The 27,039-nt window shown below is 40.5% G+C and overlaps 2 protein-coding genes across 2 annotated transcripts in view; both read left to right on the top strand.

Annotated features, from left to right (window-relative positions):
- Positions 1-269: 269 nt before the first annotated feature.
- Positions 270-5,559, top strand: LOC138756300 (exosome complex component RRP40-like). The gene is made up of 4 exons (XM_069922842.1): positions 270-522; positions 3,700-3,849; positions 4,920-5,071; positions 5,152-5,559. The coding sequence occupies exons 1-4, from the start codon at positions 319-321 to the stop codon at positions 5,357-5,359; spliced, it is 714 nt and encodes a 237-aa protein (XP_069778943.1). The 5' UTR covers positions 270-318; the 3' UTR covers positions 5,360-5,559.
- Positions 5,560-6,553: 994 nt separating this feature from the next.
- The window catches only part of LOC138756299 (DNA double-strand break repair Rad50 ATPase-like), a 115,996-nt gene continuing 95,510 nt past the window's right edge, over positions 6,554-27,039 (top strand). Inside the window, exons 1-3 of the mRNA XM_069922841.1 lie at positions 6,554-6,713; positions 23,121-23,218; positions 24,785-24,899. The gene's annotated coding sequence lies outside the window, so the exon portion shown is untranslated. The remainder of the gene's footprint in view (positions 6,714-23,120; positions 23,219-24,784; positions 24,900-27,039) is intronic.

The following is a 27,039-nucleotide window of genomic DNA, read 5'->3' as shown; positions in this document are numbered from 1 at the left end:
TTGTTTGCTTGCTGAATGCGATTGTTTATTTGTCTTGTATATGAGACTTTTTTTTTATCCTGGTTGGATGGTAATTGCATTTCATGTTACTGGCACAATAACAATAAAGCTGAATCTAATCTCATATCAAGTTCACCATTGGACGCGCCGACTTTCTCCAGCGTTTTGATTGAACTTCACCCACAGGCTTTGCACACCCTCGTCCTTGGTCAGGTGACGGAAGTGAGCCTCGCTTTCGACGCAGAGCGGCCGAGTGACGGTGAGGTTGTGGCGTCATTGCGCTTTAGACCGTCACGTGGCCTGACGGTGGCCGGCGGCATGGCGCGGTCTGCAGAGGAGGCCGTGGGAGCCGTAGTGTTGGCCGGTGACCTGCTGACTTTCCCGACCACGCACAGCGCCAAGGTGCTGTGCGGGCCTGGCCTGCGGCGGCAAGATTCCGGGCTGGGTCTGACTGCGTGTAAATCCGGGATTCTAAGGCACAAGGAGCCCTCGGTCTACTGGGTGGATTCGCATCAGAAGAGGGTGAGCGGCGGGGGTGGGGAAGGAAGGGAAGAAGACAGCGGGAGAAAGCTGGGCTTGTGGGAAAGCTCTGTGTGTGACAAATGACAGGGAACGTTTGAACCTCACTGTACCAACACGGGCAGGGCTTTTCCTTGTATTCACGGTTCACCCCAGCGTGTAGTGGCCCCAGACCTTGAGGGCATCATCCATCCTGTGCTGGTGACTACTACAATAAAAGCATCAGTAGGTCCTTCTGCCCATCGAGCCTGTCAGCAACGTGATAAGTTCTGGCTGTTTTTATTTAATGTCCAATGGTCCAACATTCATACGCGATTCCTTGAATATTCGATTTATTTAAAATATATTCTGTGACCCTTTTGGTTAGAAAGATTCTCTACTCTGGGAGATATCTTATTATCTCAGTCCATGCCTCTAAACCCATGTTCACAGAGAAATGTCTTTAATTCGGTTATCCCCTATATGAGTATTTTATTTATTTCAATAAGTGCAGGAGAGTATGAATCAGTTCATTTCATGAACTTCTGTTGCATGCATTCAATTGGAAATGTAGCTTCCTGTGGATAGGGAAATTTGTATATCTTACAGTTTTGGGACCCCATATAATTATGGTATAGTAGAATGTTTCAATTCAAATTATCCTACAGTTTGTGGTTTCATGTTGCAGCTGTGTTAACTTTCATTAATTTGTACAAGATAGCCAAGACCCTCTTGACAGCCAATCTTTTCAATCTCCCACTTTAGAGAAAATATTCATGATTATACTTTATCACATTCATTCTGCTATGTGCTTCTTTCCCCCAGTCCCTATTAACTTGTTCATATTTCTAAATTAAAACATGGTTATTACACAGACATTCAGACTATCTGGCATAAGAGAAATCTTGTTACCCCACTCACACATTCTCAATGTTGAGAACTTTTCAGATATTTAACCAGCTCCTTTTGATAGTTACAATTGAATCTGCTGCAGCTACCACTCCTCTCCTACTGCCTTTTACTTGAGTTTTTTCTTGTGTGTTGGTTATTTTTTACTAACTACCTTTGTATATTTACTGTATTGATGTAAACTTCAATAATCTGGACATAATAAATAGGAATAAAGTTAGACTAGTTTACTTCTCAGGCCAGTGATTAATTCTAACTTTATCTTGGCATCAGTACAGTTTTCTCACTCTTCCTATATCCCATGACTCCCTTGGAGTGCAAATGTCTATCTGTCTCTACCATGAATCTCTTCGGTGACACTCCCTCCACAGCCCTTTGAGCAAGAGAATTCCAAAGAATTACTATCCACTCCCCCTTAAATAGATTATTCTACAATTAAACCCTTTGCCATAGATACACTAATCTTTGATACATTCTGTCCATTTCCAGGCTAACCCTCAATTCCAATCTCCCTTGAAATGTAAATTCCTTTATCCATAAATTGTAAACCTTCTGAACATTATATCCAATGCAAATATACATTTTCCTTCAAATCAAAGACCAAAATTGAAAGTAATACCACAAGAATTGTCTCACCAGAACATAAAGTTGCATCAAATCTTTTTTATTGCACCTGATTTGATTTCAGATTTATGGTCAGAGTACCTATACGACATTCATATACAATCCTGAGATTCCTTTTTCCTGCAGGCATAGCAGAATTACCACTAATTAGTAGTTCAAAAATAAAATGTATACACTGTAAACATTTAAACAAATAAAAGAACTGTAAACAGATAATGAATGTTATCTTAAATGTCCTTAAATGAGTCTGAGTTTGTCGTTGAGGAGTCTGATGGTGGAGGGCAGCATTTGTTTCTGAACCTGGTGGTGTGAGTCTTGGCACCGATACTTCTTTCCTGATGGCAGCAGCAAGAACAGAGCGCATGCTGGGTGATGCAGGTCTTTGATGATTGCTGCTGCCCTCTGACAGCAGCTTTCCTCATAGATGTACTCAATAGCGGGGAGGGATTTGCCTGTGATATCCTGGGCTGTGTCAACTACCTTTTGCAGGGCTTTATGCTCGGGGGTATTGGTGTTCCCATACCAGATTGTGATGCAGCCAGTCAGCAAAATTCCCACCACATCTCTATAGAAATTTGCCAAGGTTTCTACTGTTATACCAAATGTCCACAAACTCCTTAAGAAGTAGAGGTGCTGATGTGATTTCTTCACAATGCCATTCATATCTTGGGTCCAGGAAAGATCCTCCCAGATGGTGACTCCCAAGACCTTAAATTTGCTTGCCCTCTCTACCTCTGATCCCTCAATGATCACTTGCTGATTTCATGTCACTTCCATTAAAAGTCAACATCCCATAAGCCTTTGCAATTACGAACTTGTGTGTCAATGTTTTCAGTTTCATGGATTAGGATCCTCATAATTTTGTATCACAACATTCTTTAGGCTCACTCAATTTAAATTATAAGTTGCCTTTCAGTCTTCCTTCCAAAAGATAGAGCATCACAATTACCCACATGGTAACCCATCTGCCAGCTTTCCAACTTCCATATCTCTGCAAATTCTTTGTGTACAGCTAACAATTTGCTCACTCATCTATATATCTGTGACTTTGTCTTTGTGAGAATAAGGGATAAAAGTTGGTTTTCACTTGTCCAATAAACCCTTCTGAAAGTGTACTTGAAATAATAAGCCTTAAAAAAAGATAAGGAATTAATTTAGTGCCTCTGTATTTCCTTCCTCCCAAGATTGTTTTTGTTTAATTTGTTTTATATTTTACTTGCCAATTATAATATACCAGAGTCTCAATGAAGCTGCTGTAAAATTTAGGGATTTGGACAAAGGTTGCCAGTATCCAAAATTCAGGATCTAAAGAATATATGCAGACCTGGAGATGAATGAAATCGAACCATTTAGTTTATCAGCATAAAAGAGGAATTTGCCCAAACCAATGTTTTGTGTTGCGAATATTCTTGTGGTATAAAAGCACAGGTTACATGAGCAGAACTCTTGCTGCACAAGAATATCTTATTGCATAGTTGGCTCTGAGTACAGATTTCCAGAGGTAGTTGCATTCATTTTTAATAAAGACCATTTTAAAAAAAGGTACCATTATTCCAAAAAAAATGTTTGATCTTGTCTATCACTTCTAACAGGTTTGAAATTTGCAAATATATTGCAGAAAGATATAATCTTAAATTGTTTTTTGTTATTTTCATCTTTTCCCTATAGTATGTACCAATCAAAGGTGAATATGTGATAGGAATTGTCACCACCAAATCCGGTGATGTATTTAAAGTTGATGTAGGAGGAAGTGAACAAGCTTCATTGTCGTATTTAGCATTTGAAGGAGCCACAAAGCGAAATCGTCCGAATGTGCAAGTAAGTCTTGCTTTTATTAAATGTTAATAACATGAACCAGATTGGATAAAAGACTTCTGAGGTGTTCACTGCAGACATCTTGAGATTTAATGTAGACTAATGATCAATGTGAGCAGTAATTTTTAGTATTAACTTGGTGTTCCCAAAATCAATTGAGAATTTAAAAAAAAAGCTTTCTTCAGTAAGACTTTGTTTAATCAAAATATCCCACTAATTTTGTCTTTTGGGAAAGGTGACCTACTACAACAATGTTAGTTTCAATAGTGGAAATGAACAATTTTTGGAATGCCAAATTCTGCACTTTGCTGTCAGCATCACAAGGTCCAAAATCTGGATTCGCTTATCTGCCAACTGAATATCACTTTTGATAAAATTATAAATAACTTATTTTTCTTTGTAGAAATTGAATTTTGTCTCTCAGATACTGGAGATTAATTGATTAACATCACCTGACTTGTTTAGACATTTAGATGGCCAACATTTTCATCAGGAATCATGTTCATATTCAAAGTAATAAAATAAAATTATTTTAATTGCTTTTAAACAATGCATTTGAGAGTGATGGTAGTTGGATTTTATTTGCATCCAACAAGGAAAGAACATTGTTTCATCGAGCTTTGGAAAATTGAGTTGGGCAACTAATTGATACATGAGCCAAGCTAGAAGAAAGTTTCCAGTGTAGTCATGAATATATATTATGAATGAGTCATAAGTAAGCTTGCTGGATTGAAAAAGAATGGATTTGTCTATATTACTTCTATTTGTCAGTTTTTTTTAATGGTGATTTTAGAGAAGAAAGATCAAGGCTGCAGAAGTTGAAAGTTATTTTACAATATATGTTGTCCACTGAGAATTGATATCAGAGTTCAAGACTCAGCCAAAAGATCACACATTCTGTAGAAAACACTGAGCTGAGTGTGACTGGTATAGATTGGAGTGGGTTCATAACTGGCAAAAAAAAAGCACATTATAATCATAATTGTCATTTATCATAATTGCATAAATTAACTACCCGGAAATGTTAGTTTTCAAATTCACTGTCTATTATTCTAATGACTTCACTTTTGTAGGTGGGAGATCTTGTCTTTGCACAGTTCGTTGTGGCTAATAAAGATATGGAACCAGAGCTGGTCTGCATTGATAGCTGTGGAAGATCCAATGGAATGGGAGTGATTGGACCCGATGGATTATTATTTAAAGTTTCGTTGAGTATTGCACGCAAGTAAGTTACGAAATTGTGAAGATTCTAACACTTTACTATCAATCAATTGTCTGATTTTTTTTTTTAATTCCAAATTTCAGATTACTTTCTCCAAACTGTGAAGTCATCAAGGATCTTGGAAAATTGTACCCTTTTGAGATAGTGATTGGAATGAATGGACGGATATGGGTAAAAACTAGAACAATTAAGCATACTCTACTTGTAGCCAATGTGTTGGAAAGCTGTGAAATCATGACCACAGAGCAAAGGAAACGTGCCTTCAAAATATTGTCTGAGAATGTGCTATGAATCAGTAAACTCATTTGCAAGTTGTGGATCTTGGCCCCACTTGAAGAAGTACAATGCTGGAAGTAAGCATCAAGATTATGCCATTAAATTTTGATGACTTTATTAAACTATTTGTTATTTGAAGTATTGTATTATCTGGTCAAACATTTTGTAAATATATACCAAGTGACATCTATCAATAATAAAATATTTTAATAAAATATGACTTACTCCTATCTTATACTTGAATTTTAAATTCCTGGTGAATAGGATATGGGGGGGGGTGCTTATGAAGTTTTTAAAAATCATGAGGTGCAGAGCCAAGCTTGGTTGGTATGGACAAGTTGCCCTGTTTTCCTGCTATAAATCTGATTTGAATGGCCTGTTTAATGGAAAGGAGAGAAAAGGATGCAAAGGACAAATGATTAGTTTGGTTTAATGTTTTGATTGATTAAATTTCTTGATTATTTTAAAATAATTGTTTGATTTCCTATGTCAGCGAGATGCTTTGCCAGCTGTCCGAATCATTGTTTTTCTTCCACAATATTATATGGGTAGACTTGTTTCCTGCCCCTCAGCCAGAACAATGAACAATCATTTGTAATTGGAATTAAATTTATCAACATCAGGGGATGTGTTTCTCCCATGATAAGTTTGAACAGCTCAGACCTGTTGTGGCTGGCAGCCTGTTATTGGAGCCCTCTACTTTGGACAATTGAGGGATTGGTGAAGGAGAGGTGGTTATTTTCTTCAAACTTTCCGAATTCTAACCAATTGCATTCTCCACCCATGTTTTTATAATTGTAACAAATTCATTATATACATTGTATGGACCTTTTTATTTGCTGCAGCTGAACGGGTACTTTATAAAAAGAAAAATTCAGTTGAAATATTAAAATTTTCAGGGCGTGTCCTAGGAAGTGAATTCATCAGACCCTCAAACTGAGTTCACACCAAGGAACTATTTATACTAATCCTACGTGAATTCCATGTTCTATATTCTCGCCAAACTACTATTTACGTACCATTCACAGTGGCCAATTTATTTACCAATCCGGATGTGATTTGGGAGGAAACCGGAGCAATCGAAACCGACTCGGGAAGAAGGTGCAAATTCCGCGCCGCCGTTCAGGATCGAACCCCGGTTCGAGGCGGCCGTTCAGCTGGGTGCTGTCTTCAGACTTGAGTCGGGATGGGAGCATTCAGTTAAGGTCTGCCTCCCCAATTTGCCGCTGATGTGCAGGCGGGGCTGGGACTCCCGCGGTGTGCGGCGGAGCCACGCCGGGTTAACCAGCGAACAGCAAGGAGCCACGGCCCCTGGAACATAAAGCCCTTCGTGGAGATTTGCTGGCAAACGATCAACATAAACCGCTCGGTGAGTTCCTTTTTTTTCAATTCCCCGCGGCGATTTCATTTTGAAAAAGCAGTTTGTAAGGTTGAGTTCGGGTTCAGATTTCAATGGAGTTGAGAGTGTTGTCATGTCGTTTCCATAACAGCAATGCTCACACATTGGAGCTGGAAAGGCGAGAGATTAGTCGCACAAGGTGAGAACTCTCCGTGCTTGAGGAATTGGAAAGAAACTGATTTGTTCCAAGGCTTCTTAGAATTATTTGCAGATTGTACTTGCACAGCCAACAGCAAATGTTTTGTGCGAATTGCATCACGCCTTAAAGAGCCAACGTCTCGAGGCAATGGCAACATTTTATGCATATCGCATGAAAACTGCTACAAATATCAAATACCCAGACCTTTTTTCTCCCGCTACGTTGTCCTAGAGATTAAGCACAGTTTTCCGTGTCCAATTCCTGCCTCCACGTCTTTGCGAGTTGTGAGGAAAGTTAAACGTTCACCCTGGGACACTGAACCCTAGGTTGCTGGAGTAAGTGACCGCACAGACTTAATTTTGTTTTTCAGATACAATGACTTTTACTTAATGTTGGTTGGAATTCTCTCCACTGCTCGATGGCTTTCGATCGAGGACTTAGCACAAAAATCGAGGAGCACCGTCAGAATTTATTGCCATGAGCGTGTCACGAAATTCGTTGCTTTACGTACATCACTGGTGCAAAATTGCTTCAAATTACATTTCTGTAAATGCTCTATTTAAAATATATATATATATATAGGAGCAAAAGAAGAGAAAAAGTGATGTAGTGTCTCTGGCTCGTTGTCCATTCAGAAATCTGATGGCAGAGAGGAAGGAGCTAATTTTGTCCTTAGTCCTTTGGTGGCAGTCCTTGGGCTCCTGTCCCATCTTCTTGATGGTAGCAGTGAGAAGAGGACATGGGTAAAACACGAAATTCAGAAGACAATGTGGTTGAATTAAAAAAACACAATGTTGGAGAAACTCCAGCAGGTCAAAGTTACCTTTATGTAGCCAAGGTAGAAATACAAAACTGAAGTTTTGGACTTGACCCCTTCATCAAGGTGTGGATGCAGTGATGGATTAACTACAACCCGGGCCCCTAGGCTGAGTTTTGGTAAGGCCCCCAAGGGTCAGCATCACGGGAGGGCATTCACGGCCCAGGCCACCCATTCAGTGGCATATCCATGGAAAAGAGTGGCAAGCACTGGGCAGTGAACTGGAATTCACTGTCTATTGTTCAGATGGCTGGCTCCTCCCTTGGCTCCATTCTCACCTACCCCAATATAAACCCTGGGTTTCCCACCTTACCTCAGATTCATTTGAGGACTATTAAAAGCGCGTTTGTACTCCTCACGTCTCTATGCGCATTCAGTTGTGTTACAATTTTAATAGCTTAACTTTGAAGTCAGGCATGCTCCAGGTCGACACGGAGGAATTTGCCAACTTATGTTACCTCACAGCACCCTTACCACTAATGTGGTTCGGGTCCACATTCTTTTTTTTAATTTCAAAATTGACTTTATTGACAATAAAGCAAGCTGTGCAATGTCTTTTAACATTCGTAGTGTGATACATAAAGGAAAATCAGTGTACTTTTTAACATTCAAGGACACATTGTTACTGTAGATTGTAGTGTTAACCATTTATATCATCATTACCACTGTGGACCCTCAGGGTTACTATATTTTCTATTGTTTGAGGGTTTACCCCATGGATTTTTTTTCAAAATTAAACTATATTCCCATATATTCTACAAAGTAAAACTATGCAAAGTCTTTTTGCTCCTTTAGTGTCATATTCATATATACATTCCATTACTGTACATTGTAACACTGATCTTATAATTTGTCATGTAGCAGCGTTGCCATCATTGCCCTTTGTAGTTGCTCCCCCTGCACCCCCCCCTAGTGTTATTGGAGGGACTTCCCTCTAGTCTCAGCCCCTCCATATCACATCCCTCCATGTCTCAGCATACACTCCTTCAGCCTGGAATGTGCCAGTCAGCAGCATCCCCTCCCTGACATCTAAGTGTGCTAGAAAACCAACAAACTTTGGGCAGACCAAAGGATGTCTTTCACTGAGTTGATGATTTTCCAGCAGCTCAAGATGTCTGGCTCTGCTCATGCATATCTAAGCGGTTGTAAAGAGATCCCAAAATTGGAAGGAGAACAGGGAATCAGGTCTCAGTACTTCTCTTTCACATAAATCACTTGAAACTGACAAAGGTGACCATTTATGTTATCTCTTCCTTCAAGAAATTATGATTACATTTGTCTACAAAAATTAGTGCCCATGCCTCAGAAGTGATTAGTTGGGCATAAAGTGGGCATCAATAATGTAAATTAGACCGACAGAACATTGCAGCACAGAAATAGGCCTCTTGGCACTTCTAGTCTGTGCCGAACTATTTTTCTGTCTAGTCCCACTGATCTGCACCCAGTCAGTAGCCATGTATGCCCCTCCCATGAATTTACCTGTCCAAATTCTTCTCAAATGTTAAGATTGACCCTGCATTCACCACTTCAGCAGGCAGCTTGTTCCACACTCCCACCACTCTCAGTGTGAAGAAGTTTCCCCTAATTTTCCTTCCAAATTTTTCCCCTTTCTCCCTTAACCCATATCCTTGGGTTTGTATCTCACCTACCCTCAGTGGAAAAAGCCTATCTACATTTACTCTGTCTAGATGCCTCATAATTTTAAATATGTCTGTCAACCTCCCTTCATTCTTCTAGGCTCCAAGGGAAAAAAACCTAGCCTGTTTAACCTTTCTCTGTAACTCAGTCCCTGAAGTCTGGGCAACATCCTAGTAAATCTTCTCTGCACTCTTTCAATCTAATTGATATCTTTCCTGCAGTTAGGTGACCAAAACTGCATACAATACTCCAAATTTGGCCTCACCAATGTCTTATATAATTTACAATAACATCCTAACTCCTGTATTCAATTCTTTGATTTATGAAGGGCAGTATACAAAAGTTGTCTCTACAACCCTATCCAACTCTGACGCTACTTTCAGGGAACTATTTATCTGTATTCCCAGATCCCTCTGTCCTGCTGCATTCCTCAGTGCCCTACTATTTACCCTGTACGTGCTTTCTTGGTTTATCCTTCCAAAGTGCAACACCTCACATTTGTCTGCACTAACTTCCATCTGCCATTTTTCAGTCCATTTTTCCAGCTGGTTATGATCATTCTTCAAGCTTTAAAAACCTTCCGCATTGCCCACAACTCCTCCTAACTTTGTGTTATCTGCAAACTTGCTGATCCAATTTACCACATTATCATTCAGCTTATTGATATAGAGGACAAACAACAATAGTCCTAGCACAAATCCCTGAGGCACACCACTAGTCACAGGCCTTCAGTCTGACAACCGCTACACTCTGGCTTCTCCTGCATAGCCAATATTGAATCCATTTTACTACCTCTCCATGAATACCAAGCCTCTGAACCTTCCTGACTAACCTTCCATGTGGGACTTTGTCAAAGGCCTTACTGAAGTCCATGTAGACAACATTCACAGCCTATCCTTAATCAAGTTTCCTGGTAATCTCGAAAAACTCTGTCAGGTTGGTTAAACATGATTTACCACGCCCAAAACCATGTCGACCAACCCTAAACAGTCCCTGGCTATCCAAATAATTGTATATCCGATCTCTTAGAACACCTTCCAATAATTTACTGACCACTGAAGTCAGGCTAACCTGTCTATAATTTCCAGTGTTATTTTGGACCCTTTTTAAACAATGGAATGATATGAGTTACCCACCAATCTTCTGGCATCACACCAGTGCTAAAGAACATTTTAAATAGTTCTGCCAGAGCCCCTGAAAATTTTACACTAGGCTCCTTAAGATCTGAGTGTATATTTTGTCAGGCCGTGAGGATTTATCCACCCTTATTTGCTATAAGACAGCAAGCACCTCCTCCTCTTTAATCTGTATAGGTTCTCTGACCTCACTGTTAGTTTTCCTTACTTCCCTCAACTCTGTGCCAGTTTCCTGAGTAAATACTGATGCAAATATTCCATTCAAGAGCTCCTCCATCTATCTTGGTTCCATACTTAGCTGATCATTCTGATCTTTAAGGGGACCAATTTTATCCCTAACTATCCGGGGGAATCTGGCTTCCTCCAGCTGTTCAAAACATACCCGGGACGTAGGTTAATTGGGTGTAAATTGGGCAGCATGGACTTGTGGGCTGAAAAGGCCTATACCATGCTGTAGGTCTAAATTTAAAAATTTAACACTTTTGTTCTTAAGATACCTATAGAAACCCTTAGGATTTTCCTTCACATTGTCTGCCAAAGCAACCTCGTCTCTTCTTTTAGCCTTCCTAATTTTTTGTGTTTTTTCTTACATTTTTTATGCCCCTCAAGTACCTCATTTGCTCTGTGTTGCCTATACACCTCTTCTTCTGAACAAGATCTCCAGTATCTCTCGAAAACCAGGGTTCCCTATGCCTATTAACTTTGCCTTTAATCCTGATAGGAACATAAAAACTCTGTACTCTCAAAATTTCACCTTTGAAGGTCTTCCACATCCTTGCCAGAAAACAAGTTATCCCAATCCACACATTCTAAATCCTTTCTCATTTCCTCAAAATTGGCCCTTCTCCAATTGAGAACCTCATCCCGTGGTCCAGACCTATTCTTCTCGGTAACCAAATTGAAACTAATGGCATTATGATCTCTGGACCGAAAATGTTTCCCTGCACATACTTCTGTCATCTGTCCTGTCTCGTTCCATAATAGGAGATCCAGTATTGCACTCCCTCTAGTTGGCACCTCTATATATTGATTCCTGAACACATCTGACAAACTCCAAGCCATCTAGCCCTTTTACAGTATGGGAGTCCCAATCAATACTTGGAAAGTTAAAATCTCCTACTATCACAATCTTGTGTTTCCTGCTGCTGTCTGCTATCTCTCTACAGATTTGCTCCTCCAATTCTCATTGACTATTGGGTGGTCTATAATACAATCCCTGAGTGTGGTCATACCTTTCCTGTTCCTCCATTCCACCCATATAGCCTCAGTAGACAAACCCTCTGGTTTGTTCTGCCTGAGCACAGCTGTGATATTTTTCCTGATGAGCAATGGTGCTCCTCCTCCCCTGTTACTCCCCCTATTTTATCGTGTCTGAAACAATGGAAGCCCAGAACATTGAGTTGCCAGTCCTGCCCCTCCTGCAACCAAGTTTCACTAATGGCCACAATGTCACAATTTGACGTGCTAACCCATGCTTTAAACTCGTCCACAGAACACCTTGCATTGAAATGGATGAACATTTCCATCGTGTCCAACCCATTGACTTCTAACATTACGTGCAATTTTCAAATAATCTTTTCACTCCTCCGCTCCTCTCTCAACCATATTTTGCTTAAGTGACAATAATATCTATATCGTGAGCTATGTGAAACATGAAAGTCTGCGGTCACTGTGATTGTGGTAAAAACACTGACATGCTGGAAGAATTCAGCAGGTCTCGCAGCGTCGATACGACGTAAAGATATATAACCAACGTTTTGGGCCTGAGCCCTTCTTTGAAGAATGTGGATGCTGTGAAACCTGCTAAGTACCCCACAGAAATTTTGTGTTATTTCACTAAAACCTTAGTGCTCACATTTCAAATATTAATTATTATTGATATAAACATTTGTTATTTTTCACATTCTAGCCATCTGTACTTGATATTGTCATAATCTCTATGTGCAATACTATTTTATTTCAAAATAAAAAGTTATTTTGACAGTCTTAATTCTCTAGTTCCTGCAGCAATATTTCAAGTTCTGCATCTTGCTTTGTGGGAAAGGAAATGTTCTCATCGGTTGATCTGGATGAAACTGATACCACAAATCGAAGTGACCGACAATCTAAGAGGAAGCTAACATTCACTTTATTGCAGTCTGAGATCAGAAGATGTGCCCTTACTGAGTGTCTTAAAACTGCCTGGTGTGCATTAAAAGAACAACGTGAGCGTATAAGCAAGAAGAATATGGAAATGGTCAATCACAGTACTGTAATTAACAGCATGATCTTAAAGCAAAAGGTGGAGTAAATCATATCATTTTATCTTTGCATTCATAAAATTATTAATGATCAAAAAACAAACATTTTGTAATGATGCACATGAAAATAAGAATTGACTCATGAAATTGCAGTAGGAGGAGCCCACTTGGCCTTTCAAACCTCCTCCATTAGGGTGTAGAATAATATAGACATGCTACTGAACAAGTAAACCAATGATCTTGAGGAGCTGGAGGATATAAACTTAGATTATCAAGTCAATCAACCCCAATGTAAATTCTTTCTCATAGGGATCCCTTTTGTGGGTCCAAAGTGGAAATAACTTTTTCTGAAAACTAGAATCATTATTTTTATCTATTAAAAAGGAAATGGTATAATTTATAAAATGTAATATAAACATACATTGATTGTCAACTGACTGTCATATTAGGCATTATATTGCTGTAAGAGTCAGCGTGAAAAATTGGGTTATTGTTAAACTTCCCCAGGAAAGGAAATTGATCATTCCTACCTAGCTTGCGATATATGTGAATCCAGACCACAGCAATATCAATGAATCTTAATGACTCTCTGAAATAAAACCAATAACCATTTTATAAATATTTGTTTTCTCTCTTTACCAGTTCTGACGAAGGGTCCTGGACCTAAAACTGTGTTTCTCTTGATCTGCTGAGTATTTCCAGCATTTTCTGTTTTTATTGCAAGGTAGAAGAGGCTAGTTATGACATTGACCAGTTAAATCGCACACACCAAGAAGATTTGCAGCCTTCCTGCACACCTATTGGTCTGTCTCGTCATGCTTGACTATGTACCTCTGTTATCCTTTCCAGATGTCGATGGACATATCTCCCTGTCTACCCCCAAGCTTGTGAAATATAAAGTAAACAATAATGCAGTTTAATCAGAATACTACAGAGCAGAGAACGAAGACAACCAGGAATACTCTTAAAGGGGCCACACAAGATACCAATTTGTTTGCAATTTAAAGTTGAGCACATACTCATGATAAAGATGTGATTTCTTAACTTAATGAGGCAGCAGATAAAGTATCTAAAGGGTTATCAAGATTGGGATCCCAAAGATCTAGTTCAACATGAATCGTCCTCAACGAGCCGTATAATATTCTCATCCAGGAGATTAGACTCCACCAGAGGGATTCCTCTGATAGAGAAATTGAACGATGGAAATGTTCCATTTGTTATTATGTTGATGTACTTGAGTTTTGGGTAACCCTGGCAGGCAGGGTGTTACTATTGTGGGAAAGTGGGCCATTTCAAACAGGAATGTCCCGAATTAAAGGGGGAAAGGGATGCGATCCCTCTGATGACTTTTGGGGAGGATTAAAGGTATCAGGGGTTTCTTTCAGGTGGGACCCAACAAAGAGGATGCCGTTTTTCTGGTGGACGCAGAGGCCACTAGATCATCATTAAACGTTATACTGGAGGGAGTTAGAATCACTAGTCCACAATTAAAGGTATCGGGAGTAGGGGGGAGAGTCATGAAGACCCCTCTGATCAAGGGGGTCTGTGTGAAGTATCAAAACAGGGAGGCAATTGAAGACCTGATTCTGGTTCCTCAAGCTGGGGTGAATCTGACAGGATGAGATTTGCAAATTAGACTAGGAGTCAGTAACGCTCCAGTGGAAGGATGTATAATGGTGAAATTGTACCCGTTAAGGGAAGAGGATATCCAGGACATTGGGGACTGTGTCTGGGCCGGAGAGGGAAACAGGGAGGACTGCAAAAAAAACCCCACTCAAAATAACCCTAAAGAGAGGTTCCAGCCAGTACAGGTGAACAGGTGAAACAGTATCCTATTTCAGTAGAAGGACGAAGAGGCCTTCAGCCGGTTATTGAAAATTTACTGCGAGATGGAATGCTAGAAAGTTGCATGTCCCCTTATAACACCCCTGTCCTCCCTGTTCGGAAAATGGATGGGACTTTCTGCTTGGTCCAGGATCTATGAGAATTAAATAAGATTGTTCAGACATGACATCCAGTAGTCCCAAACCCCTATAACATATTGAATTGAATTCCCCCGGAACACGAGTGGTTTAGTGTTGTAGATTTGAAAGATGCTTTTTGGAATTGCCCCTTGGATGAGAACAGTTGGGACTTGTTTGCATTCGAATGGGAGGACCCTCATTCGGGAAGAAAACAGCAGTATTGATGGACAGTCCTCCCCCAAGGGTTTACAGAATCTCCCAATCTATTTGGACAAGTTTTAGAGCAAGTATTAGAAGAACACACAAGCACTACAGGAACACAGTTAATACAGTATGTAGACGATCTGTTGGTTTCAGGAACAAAGGAAAATGAATTCACTGTTGAGTTGCTAAACTTCTTGGGAGAGAAGGGGTTAAGAGCTTCTAAGAAACTGCAATTCGTGCAACAGGAAGTAAGGTATTTGGGACACTTGATTAGCCAAGGGAAAAAGAGAATCAGACCTGAACGAATTGTTGGTTTCACCTGTCTGCCTATACCTAAAATTCAGAAGGAGATAAGGAAGTTCGTCAGATTAATTGGGTATTGCCAACTGTGGATAGATAAATACGCACTGAATGTCCGATTCTTATATGAAAAACTAGGAAGTGATAAAGAAAATGTGGAGTGGAACCTAGAGGAACAGCAGGAATTTCATCACTTGAAGAAAGACTTGATTAATGCTCCATTCCTGGCTTTACCTGATCAGCCTTTCCACTTGTTTATAAATGTGGAAAAAGGGATAGCTTTGGGAATGCAAGCTCAGAAAAGAGGAGGCCAGAGGCAACCTGTGGCATTCCTCTCAAAAATGTTGGACCCAGTGTCACGAGGGTGGCTGGAATGCATTCAAGCAGAAGCAGCCACAGCAGCATTAGTGGAAGAAAGCTGAAAATTTACCTTTGGAGGGAGTCTGGTTGTATTCACTCCCCATGCTGTCAGAACCATTTTATCTCAGAAGTCTCACAGATGGTTGACAGACTCGAGAATTTTAAAGTATGAGGCAATCTTAATGAAAAATTATGACAACAATTTGTACAGATAAAAGTCTGAACCCTTCACAGTTCCAGTACTTGTCAGGAGAAGATAAAGAACCAGAGGACTCAGGGCACGACTGTAGCGAAGTGGTCGAGCTGCAAACGAAAAGAAATGACTTAGAAGAGGAACCCTTCTCGGAAGGTGGTTCATAGATGGATCATCAAGCTGTATGGATGGGAAGAGATACAGTGGATATGCTATCGTTGATGGAGTTACCAGAGCTGAAGTGGAAACTGGGCATCTGCCCGGCAGCTGGTCTGCTCAGTCCTGCGAGTTGTATGCCCTAATGAGAGCCTTGGAACTGTTGGAAGGGCAGGAAGGTTCCATATACACAGATTCGAAATATGCGTTTGAAGTGGTGCATACATTTGGGAAAATTTGGAAAGAACGAGGGATGATAACAGCAAGAGGAAAAGAACTGGATCATGAACAACTAATTGAAAAGACTTTAGAAGCATTAATCAAACCAGAAAGAATTGCCATAGTACATGTACCAGGACATCAGAAGGGGAACGTACCGATAGCTCTTCTCAGAATTTGGATTCCCATACTTGGGGCGGGTAGAAGGAATACCTACAGTCGAAAGTAATGATGTGTTTTTAAGGAACTATTTACTGGCAGTCTCTCGTTCTCTTGCAGATTTAAAAGCTAAGAGTCTGCTGGTGCAGAGCCCTCCTCTGGATTTCCCTATCCACTCTGTGAATGCTGGTGACTGGGTCCTGATCAAATTGTGAAAAGAAGAAAACATTCAGGCCTGGTGGAACGGACCATATCTAGTACTGTTGACCACAAAAAAACAGTGGTCTGAATGAAGGAAAAGGGGTGGAAACATGCTTCAAGAATAAAGGGACCAGTGGACCCACCACCAGCCACAGAAGGAAGGAAAGAGGAGTAAAAAGCACAGAAAAGAAAACTACAATAACGAAACTTTTATTCTTACTATTTCAATTTGTACTTATACATATCATAGCTTTGCGTGTTGAACCTAAAAATTCTTTTATCTCTCTATGTACTAATTATGCTAAGAAACAAAATCAAACAGATTGTTGGGTATGTGCAAAAATACCATACCATGGCAAGTCAGGAATCCCCTTAGTAACAGTCCCTCTCTCCCTACACGAATTATTTGATATATATACTTTGCCCAGCAACAGTGATCCAACCACTGAAGATAAATACAAAGGGTCATCTATACGACCAAAACCAACAAAGTCAGTAACTATTCAGTCTGGAGAGTTGCTTCCTTTTGAGGAACCAACTAGGAGTTTTCAATTGCATGCAATATTGGACCATCACATAACTGCGAATCCCGCAGCCTGTAAATGGCGCATATTAGGTGTGTGGACGTAAAATTTATTCATGGTTACCCGGGGAAAAGGAATGTTGGAATCAGACCTGTACACCTAAAGGTTGGAGTGGATGTTGTTACCTGACCTAATTAATTCACCATGTCCGTGTTCTTAACCAGCTACCTGTACTAGTCTCGTCCCATGGGCAAAGCAAAAGAAGGGTGACTGAAGGCGATCATCTCATGTGGACGTTTTTCCCGACATATGCAGCCTCAAGAGCTGGGGTTGAGATTCAAGAATTAGCAGCCATGCTAAATGAACTAGTAAATGATACGGACCTAGCGCTTGGGGAAGTCCAATCCCAAGTCCGGGCAATAACTACAAAAATGACCACCATGCGACTTAGTCTTCCAAAACCGCATGGCCCTTGATTTTATTTTAGCAGAGTTGGGGGTGGGGGGGGGGAACAGGACACTTGTACTTTAATTAGCTCTGAATGTTGCACATACATCCCGGATGAATCTTGGATTTGGCGGTCCATATTAAAAAGTATAGAGAGAAAAAAGGAGGTGTATGTGGTGATTGGACATGGGGAGATTGGAATTTCGGAGGTTGGGGGCCATGGTTAATGCACCTTGCTATATATGGTTTAATGATTCTAGTGGGCTTATTTATTGGATTATTTCCCAAGCTTGTGAAATATTAAGTGAACAATAATGCATTTTAATCAGAAATACATGGTAAAGAGAAAAAAGGAATTGTGAAAAATAGTTGAAAGTGATTAAACTTGCACCATTCTGTGAAAAGTGATGGAATGCAAATTATGTAGATTAGAACTTGAGAGTAGAGAGTACGAGCTAGTGGGCCCCTTCTTATCTCGAGCCCCAAGGATGCAAGGATCTGGTTCAGGCTGGTACAGTGACCTAAGGAAGTCTATAGCTAGTACTGCGCTTGCTTAATAGAGACATGAATATTAACTTAGATGCCCCTAAGGAGGAAATGAAATAATTAACATAACATGCGATGTTTGAAGACGGGCAACTGAGTGATACCTGGATTGATGTAAGGGAGAAGGAGAATGTTGTATTGGGATTCTGATTGGAAGAAGGTAAATGAAGGTAGGGTGATATTGAGCGCAGGATTATACAAAGGAGTAATGAATCTGAACCTCAGGTGTGGCTCCAGATCAGGGACACCCGACTCTGCAGACTTGAAATAAACCTGTTCTCCAAGACTTGGTCTCCATTGTAGTGATTGTGAACACTTTATATTTCACAAGCTTGAGGGCTCGTCCGGGATCCTCAACTCCCACCTCTTGGTGACTGGCTATCGAAGAACGAGAAGGTGCACCCCACTGATTTCAGTGGCCTCCGATTTCCTTGCTTGCCGTCAGCAGTTTGAGCGAGTGATATCTGGACAGGAGACTCTGGAGAACAGGACCTAGGAAAGCTCTGGTAGAGGGAGTGGAACAGAACAAAGGGACTCCAGTAGGAGGAGTGGTTCAGTCGGGGCAACTCTTGTGCATGAGACCCGGGTAAGAAAAATTGACTATTAAGTACTACTTGGACGACTGGGATTCTGTCAGGAGTGAGTGATCTGATAAGAGTAATAAGAATACCGGAGAGAAGAAGGGACTCCAGATGGGGGTCCCGGGATTGACATTACGCCAGATAGTCCGTTGGGGCGGGTGTTAGGAAACTGGGGTCAGGGAAAGACTAAGGAAACTATGAGTTTTGTTATTACAAATGGCCTCAGACTCTGATTCTGGGGTCTTCTGTTTGGTGGCCCCAAATGGGGTCAGATGAAGATTGGATATGTCAGAAATTAAATTTATTCATAAATGAAAGAAGCCCTCCAGACCCGGAGAGTCAGATTATGCAGCGTGTTGGATCCGAGTGACCAAATTGTTTAAGGTTGCTGTGAAAAAATGAGGAGGCAGACGTACCTCCCTGGGATCCTTTGAAGCACCTGCCCCCACCTTATGATAGTCAGAGAGGAGGGAAGAATCACCGGGATGCTGGTGATATCCCTCCCGAGGAACACCAACAGGTGAGAGAGTCTGATGGAGGGGTAGAGGTCTGTGACCCGGAGCTGAAGGAGGCAGGACAGAAGAGCTCAGACAGGCAGGAAAAACATGAGAAAAAGAGAAACAGACCTGTAAAAGGGTCAGGTCGGAGACCAAGGAATGTCTCCGGGCAGATTTCAGGGAACTCAGCAGTCCAGGACCGTGGTTGAATAAGAGCTCAGGGAGCTCAGTTAAGAGTTCAGGGAACTAGTCCAGTCAAGAACTAGTGTGTTTGTGTGTATGTGTGTGCTCGGGGAGCTCAGGTTTTGAGAACCTGAGGTACATTGGGGAACTGTGCAGATACAACTATCTGGAGGTTAAAAATATAATTCGAAAAGTTTCTGAGACATTAAATGAAAGACTAAGGAGAGAAGGCTGGCCGTTGTGTGTGGTGGTGGGGGGGGGGGGGGTACTTGGGATGATGAATTCATTAAAGAGCTCATTGGAAAGTGGCACCTGTTAGCACAAGAAAGAAAAATAGGCTTGGAGGTTGCCAAACTAGTGCTGTAAAACTGGCAAAGACTACGTAGTCAAATGGAAGTCCTAAGGCTGATGGAGGAGGGAGAGACGAGTGACCCTGAGTACCTTTGGGCATATACAGATGTATAAACTATCTTTCAAGGTTTATATACAGTAAAATCCCCATTGTCCGACATCTACAAGGATTGTAGATGTTGGAAATGTAATTTTCAAGTTGACTGAGGCTCACTCTTGCATTGCCTAACTTGGATACCTGCATTAAGAATACATTGTTTAGACCAATGGTTCTCAACCTTTTTCTTTCCCCTCAAATACCACTTTAAGTAATCCCTATGCCATCAGTGCTCTGTGATTCGTAAGGGATTGCTTAAGGTGAGTGGGAAGGGAAGGTTAAGAATACTGCTCTAGAAATAGTGAAATATTTTGCTTGAGAAAAATTGTCATTGGCCCATTTCTTGTGGAGTTATGAAATCTTGCACAAAATTAGTCAATTAGGTATGATTGAAACACTGGTTTTCAAACCTTTTCTTTCCACCCATATACCACCTTAAGCAATCGCTTCCGAATCACAGAGCACCGATGGCATAGGGAACGTGAGTGGAAAGAAAAAGGTTGAGAACCGCTGGTTTAAATGACAAAAGACAGTACAAAATGTAAAGTAATTTGAACAAAGAAACAGTATTGTTGTCTTTAATTATGTAGTTCACTTTAATAAAGTAAATTCAAAATCTGGTCATGTGCACTGTTACAGCACTGAACTAGCCACTGCACTAACTGTGCCACCATCATAATTAACCCCCCCCCCCCCCCCCAAGTTTACAGTTAAAGCCTTAAAAATATACTTCATACTAATAAAAATAAAGTCCCTTTGGGAGGGTTGCTCTAGTGGCAAGTGGCATTGACCAGCTCTTCATCCCGGTGTCCGTCAGGCTTTTGGCACAACCTGACTCACCTCAGGGAAGTGTCCCAGTCAGGCTACCGGTGCACGCGACTCACCTCCATGCCAGTGTCCTGGACAGGCCCTTGCCATAACCTGATTCACCTCATGGAAGTGTCCCGGTGAGGCCCTCGGCACGCCTTCCTCGTGCTGACAACCTGGCTCACCTTCACGCAAGAGGCGACAGTGAAAACAATGCAAGCGCAGTGACAGACACTGCCCATTCAGCAGTGCAAACCTGCACATGTCCAACGAAGTCTCAGTGCTCCCCCCACGGGGTCCATCCGCCCAGTTTCATTTCTTTGAGTTTATTTATTTATTTGTTTCCTCTAATTTTTTTTGACATTTGTTTAAGTTTCTGGTTGATTGAATACCAGATAATGGGGATTTTACTGTTTATCTATTACATATGTACACTCATTCCCATCCCAAAATATACCTGTTCAGTCTGACTATGTATATTGAGAGAGTTGTTTGTATTGCTTTGCAAAGATTTGTATCAAAGTCTTGAATCAGGAACTATTAGACTTTTTGTTTGGCAACCCAAAAGTAATCATAGTCATTTCAGAGAGCTTTAATGTAATATATTGTTGAATAATTTTTCGGTGTTTTCAACCAGATTCAGTGGAAAATTTTTAATTGTTTTTGCATGTTCCTCATTGAACACTAGAGGGGGCCCTAATGGAAAAATTCATAATGCCGCAACCATACATGTTTTGCTTTAGTTGTACAGTGTCTTGATGACAGGCACTCGTTGATGCACAGTATTCTTTTCTCAGTGTAGCAACAACAATGGCGAATGGGACCGAGAGATCAGAATGATCCCAGATCTTTAAGTTCTGAGTTTGTGCTGGATATATTCGGTTTGTATTACATGTGTTTAGATCTAACTGAGGCTCAAAATCATAAGGAAATTCAGTAAGTCAGATGCAAAAAACTAGCTTTTCCATGGAATCAAAAGCAAGGGGCAATCTTTTTGTTCAGGTTTCTCCTCTGAAGGAAGAATGATAATCTGAACTTTTACCCCTAAAAAGCTGTGGATATTGAGTAGAACGAGATGAAAGTCATCCACAAACTACTTTAATGACGAAACAAGATCAAGGGAATGAATGGTCTATTTCTGGTCAGATGTTTGGAACAATGAACACCACCAGTTGGGAAGATGAAAACAAGATGCTAATACTTATTATACTATGTGTTGGTTGGTGTTATTCTGATGCCATGCAATCTAGAATAAAATTGAAAGTGTTAGAAGCAGAACTAATTTTTCATGTTGATGAACCTTCCAGGTCACCTCACTTGCATTGCTGCTATAATTAGGTAAAAACATAATTGACAGGGATAACTCTCAAAGTTTAACTTAATAATTTAAAACTATCCCAAAATAATTTAAAGCTATTAAGATATAACTGGCAAGTCACTTTATGCTGTAAGCATCTGAAGAGTCGATCTAATAAAGTGATTTGAATCTGCAAAATATTGTCCTAGTTTTGTGGCTGGCTCAGTGATTTCTTTCAGAAAAACAACGTATCATTCAGTGAAAAAGAAATTTCTTCTTGTCAGCCACAATGCCCCACTTTAATATCTGGAAAAGTGGAACAAAACTGCAAGGCCCCAATGTCGCCTTGTAGTCGACCACACAGCTCTGCACGATCCTATTTTCCACTGTTCACTTTCATCTATTCTTGCTGCTGCTCTGTCCCAAGACATTAGCACTCACCTGCCCATTAAAACTCTTTGGGTCTGCGCTAATGCTTCATTATTGATGTAAGCTTGAGGTAAGAGCTAGAGACATTAGCTTGATGCACTGACTCTTTAAAACAGTGATTCTCAATCTTTTTCTTTCCACTCACATACCACTAAGTAATTTCTATGCCATAGGTGCTCTGTGATTATTAAGGGATTGCTTAAGGTGGTTTGTGGGTGGAAAGAAAAAGTTTGAAACCCACTGTTTTAATCGTTCCTAATTGACTCGTTATGTGTACGGTTTCATTACTCCAAAGGAAATGGGCCAATGACAATTTTTCTCAAGCAAAATATTTCACTAACAATTGGGTCTCGAGCAGTGATTCTCAACCTTCCCTTCCCACTTACATAGCACCTTAAGCAATCCCTTACTAATCACAGAGCACCGGTGGCATAGGAATTACTTAGTGGTATGTGACTGGAAAGGAAAAGGTTGAGAACCACTGCTAAAAGTACTCATGTTAACACTGAGCAGTTCATCGAAGGACACAGTGAAAATATGGGGAACTACACTGTAGTAATGGTAGAATGTCTTGAGAACAAGAAAACTAGCAGTCTTTATTTCCATTTCATATATTGTTTCTTGTTGGAAGAACAGGCTGAGAACCATCCAGATTATATCCTCTAATTCACTGATAGCATTCTTGGCCCATTTTCAAATAGGGGGGTAAATCTCAACCTCACTGAGACCAAGTATGTTGAAATTTTGTTAAAAGTGGAATCTCCACACAATGCTTGGCCATGTTAGACCAATGCTAAAAATAACAAGCAACAAAACAAAAACCTATCTAATTAATAATTTGTTCAGAATAGTTTGACTGAGTGGGTTGAATATTCTTCTTCTTTATCCCCAGCTGTTGGAAGCTAAGATAGGATTGCTTCACAAAGAGGAGGGGTCCAGATATGAAGGCAGACTGAATGAAGCTCGAAGGCACAGTGAACTTCAGGATAGGTAAGCAGCCTTCAAGTAGACATCAGTACATTGTCATCAAAGTTTGGTCAGTTTATCTAGGAGAGGTTTCATTATTACTGAGACAGAACTAAGGTGACTAAAATAAAATCCAATTATACAAAATTTGTTCACTGTCAGCTAAACATCACGTGAAATCATGCCAAAAGCATTGCTAAAAATCATATGGACCACATCAAATTAACTCATAATTATGTGGTCTAATTGGATCAGCCAGTTCTGCAGGACTTTAGTTTTTGTTTGCTTTATCATTCAGTTTTTATTGGATTTTTTTTTAGAAGATAAAATAGATCAGGATTTTTAAAAAAATTAAACATATTACATATAGCACAGTAACAGGACCTTTTGTCCCATGAACCTGTGCCACCCAATTGACCTACAACCACGTTAAGTTTTGAAAGTGGGAGGAACCCGGGGAAAACCCCTGCATGCACTGGGAGAACGTACAAACTCCTTACATACAGCATGGATTCAAACCTCAATCCTGGTTGCAGGTGCTGTAACCTTGCCGCCATATTTGAAATGTATCAAAGCCAAGAAATTCATCTTTGCACTCCATCTATCTCCCATTCTATGGTAAAGGATCCTTTCCTTCCATGAATGTGATTCTGAAGAAATGTTTGTGTTTTTGTTATGTATGCTAAGACATAGTGAAAAGCTTTCCTTAATGTACCATTCAAAGGCTTGCAAAGAGCTACTAAACAAAAAAAAAAGAAAGTTTATTCAAAGACAAATGAGCAATGAAGGATCATACCACCTCCACCGATTATATATAGCTGCCACCTTCCACACTACCCATTTCTGTTGTTCCTGCATGTTGCCAGCAGTGGGGGAGAGGAGCTTGCAGGCACCAAGATTGAGCTCGAGCCCCTGCCTCTAGTTGCTTGCTCCCCTGTGCACCTATTCAATTCCCAGAAGCTGTCAGAAGTGGTTGACACCAGATGCCCGGTGGGAGGCCTCCTTCCTCTCTGCCACACCTCCCGACCCCCAGACCTGATTCCCAGAAGCCGTTAACATGGAGAGCCAGATAATTGATTGCAATGTGCACCCAAATTTCTGTGAGGCATTTCAGAAGGCACATTTTTCACCATGCACACAATATGAAGTCTGACTTAGACTCATAGATTTCTACCACATGGAAGCAGACCCTTCGACCTACTGACTAAACTAGTCCCATTTGCCTGAGTATGTTCATTTCCCTCTAAACATTTCTTATCCATGTACCCATCTAACTTCTTGTGAAAAATCTTTATTTTTTTAAATTTTAATGATACAGCACACTAGAAAGCCCTTCTGGTTCATGAAACTCCTACACCCAATTAACCTACCAACCCCCGTACGTTCTTTTAGAGGGTTGAAGGAAGCTGGAGCACCCAGAGAAAACCCACACTGTTCAAGAGGAATGGTGAATTTGAACTTGAGTCATTATCACTGTAGTAGCTTTGCACTAACCCTTATGCTAACTGTATTGCTCATAACAGAAACTGAAAAGCAGGGTGTAGTTGTTGAATATTATCGAGTCAGGCTGCCATTATTTATTATTGATAGGATCTGGTGCTTGGAAGAGGAAATTCAACATTTTAATCACAGATTGGAGCCACTGGCCCTAAAGGGAAAAGATTCCTTATCTACGATCTCCTGGTACCCGAGGGAGAACAGTAAGGTGGTTATATGTTTTTGTATGTTAAATAAATAGTCTATTTATTCCACTTGAACATAAGATTCATAGAAGAAAGGTCACATATCTGTAGCCTTGTTCCACAGACTTAAACATTTTGCCATGAATATACTCATTTTTCAGTGTAGTCGGTATCATAGTTCAACAAAAATGATCGCCAGTTTGCACAATGTGGTGATGACCAGGTTGTTTTCCATAGGCCAGGACACTGGAAGAGCTTGTTATCTCTTCTGAGATACATTTCCTTTTTTGGGTTGAGATATTAAAACAAGGTCCTATCGGCCATCTAACACTGCAGTCCTCTCTCAATGTTCCAGGGGATTATCAGCTTTGGACTCTTTGTCCAGAACGCTGGAAGATGAAATTGCAATCATCTGACAGAGATTGAAATACAACTGGAAGATGAACGATGTTGGCTGTGGAGTTGTTTGATTCTTTTACACTCCATGGAAACAAAGCAACTTTGAAGATAGACTACTTGAGTTAAACCACCATTCAACATTACCATAGCTGATCATCCACTTCAACACCCTGTTTCTACCTTCTCCCCATATCCTTCAGTGACACCATGTTCAAGACTCCCCATCTTCCCTGCATCTAGTATGTCTTCACCTCTTCTCAGTTTCAAGAAAAATTTTAGACATACAGCACGGAAACGGGCTATTTTGGCCCATGTGCACCCCTTTAACCTACACCCAGGTACGTTTTGAACAATGGGAGTAAACCGGAGCCCCTGGAGAAAACAAACACAGATACGGGGATAACATGCAAACTTCTTACAGACAGTGCAGGATTCAAACCCCAGTCTGGTCCTGATCGCTGGCACTGTAAAGGCATTGTACTAACCTGTACTCCAACTGCGCTGCCCTGTGACAACGCACCATCACTTAATTTACCTTTCTATTCTCTTACATGCATTAGCTTTAAATCTCAGTTGTTGGATTCGGGGGAGAGAAAGGAGAGCTCTTATATTTAGAAATGATTCTTGTGGACCACATTTGGAATTACTGCATGGCTCACAATACTATTTTTGAAATCTTAAGTGATTCCATAAAGTTTGTCTTTCAAAAAGAAAGGTCAGATGCTGCGCTGGAGAAACTCAGCAGGTCAGGCAGCTCTATAGGAAGTAAAAGGTAACAAATATTTCAGGCCTGAGCCCTTTGTCAAGCTATGAGCAAAAAGCAAGATGCTGTGTGATCTGCTGAGTTTCTCTAGCATGTTTGTGTATTACATGACTTCCCTGTTTAACCTCAGAAGACACTGTTTTGTCTAACCAGCTGTTTAATCCTATGATATGCAATTGTGATACATTGTGAAAATAGTTTTTGAAACATTTTGACAACTGCAAACTAAACTGAATGAGTTATTTCCAGAATATTTGATAATGAGTGAAATTGTGCAATTATCATGAAAATGGAAAGGCCAGGGCTTAGAAACCTTTGGACCAAGTGCTAGTAAATGGGACAGTGTAAATGGGTACTTGAAGGTTGGCTGTGACACAGTGGGCAGAGTGGCTTGTTTCTGTGCCATGTGACTCCATGACTCTCTGATAATGCAGTAAATCTGGGAATAAATGGGAAAAATTTACAATGTAAGCATCCAAATTGCTCAACTCCTCCCTCAGCCCATCAAAAATTCTAGCCCAGGACACTAACTGCAACCAAGTATTGATTTCTAAGCGTTTCCACAGAAGTGTCCTCATAAATTTTCTGCAGCAATATGCGCCCTTTCATGTATTTCTGCTTGACTGTTGTCCATAGTCATGTCAATATTTACAGCTTTCATCATAGCGTGCCATTGTAGGACAATGTTTAAGTCTAACGTCTACGCAATAGTAATCACAGTGAAGTACAAGTGACCCCTGTGTCACCAAGGGTTGCATACCTAGAAAACAGTATGTACCATTATTTTCCATAATGCTTAAAGGGGGATCCTCTTTATTCAGAGAGTAGTGGGTGTGTGTAACAATCTGCCATCTGAAATGGTGAATGCAGCCTTAATTTTGACATTTAAGCAAAATTTGGATAGGAACATGGATGAAAGGGATATGGTCCTGTTGCAGATCAATAGGAATAGGTAGAATAATAAGAATGGGCCTGTTTGTGTGCTGTAGTGTTCTATGGTT

Source organism: Narcine bancroftii, chromosome 3 (genome assembly GCF_036971445.1).
Source record: "Narcine bancroftii isolate sNarBan1 chromosome 3, sNarBan1.hap1, whole genome shotgun sequence".
Lineage (NCBI taxonomy): Eukaryota > Metazoa > Chordata > Chondrichthyes > Torpediniformes > Narcinidae > Narcine > Narcine bancroftii.
Note: the sequence above shows the minus strand (reverse complement) of the source record. Positions and strands in the feature narration are given on the sequence as shown.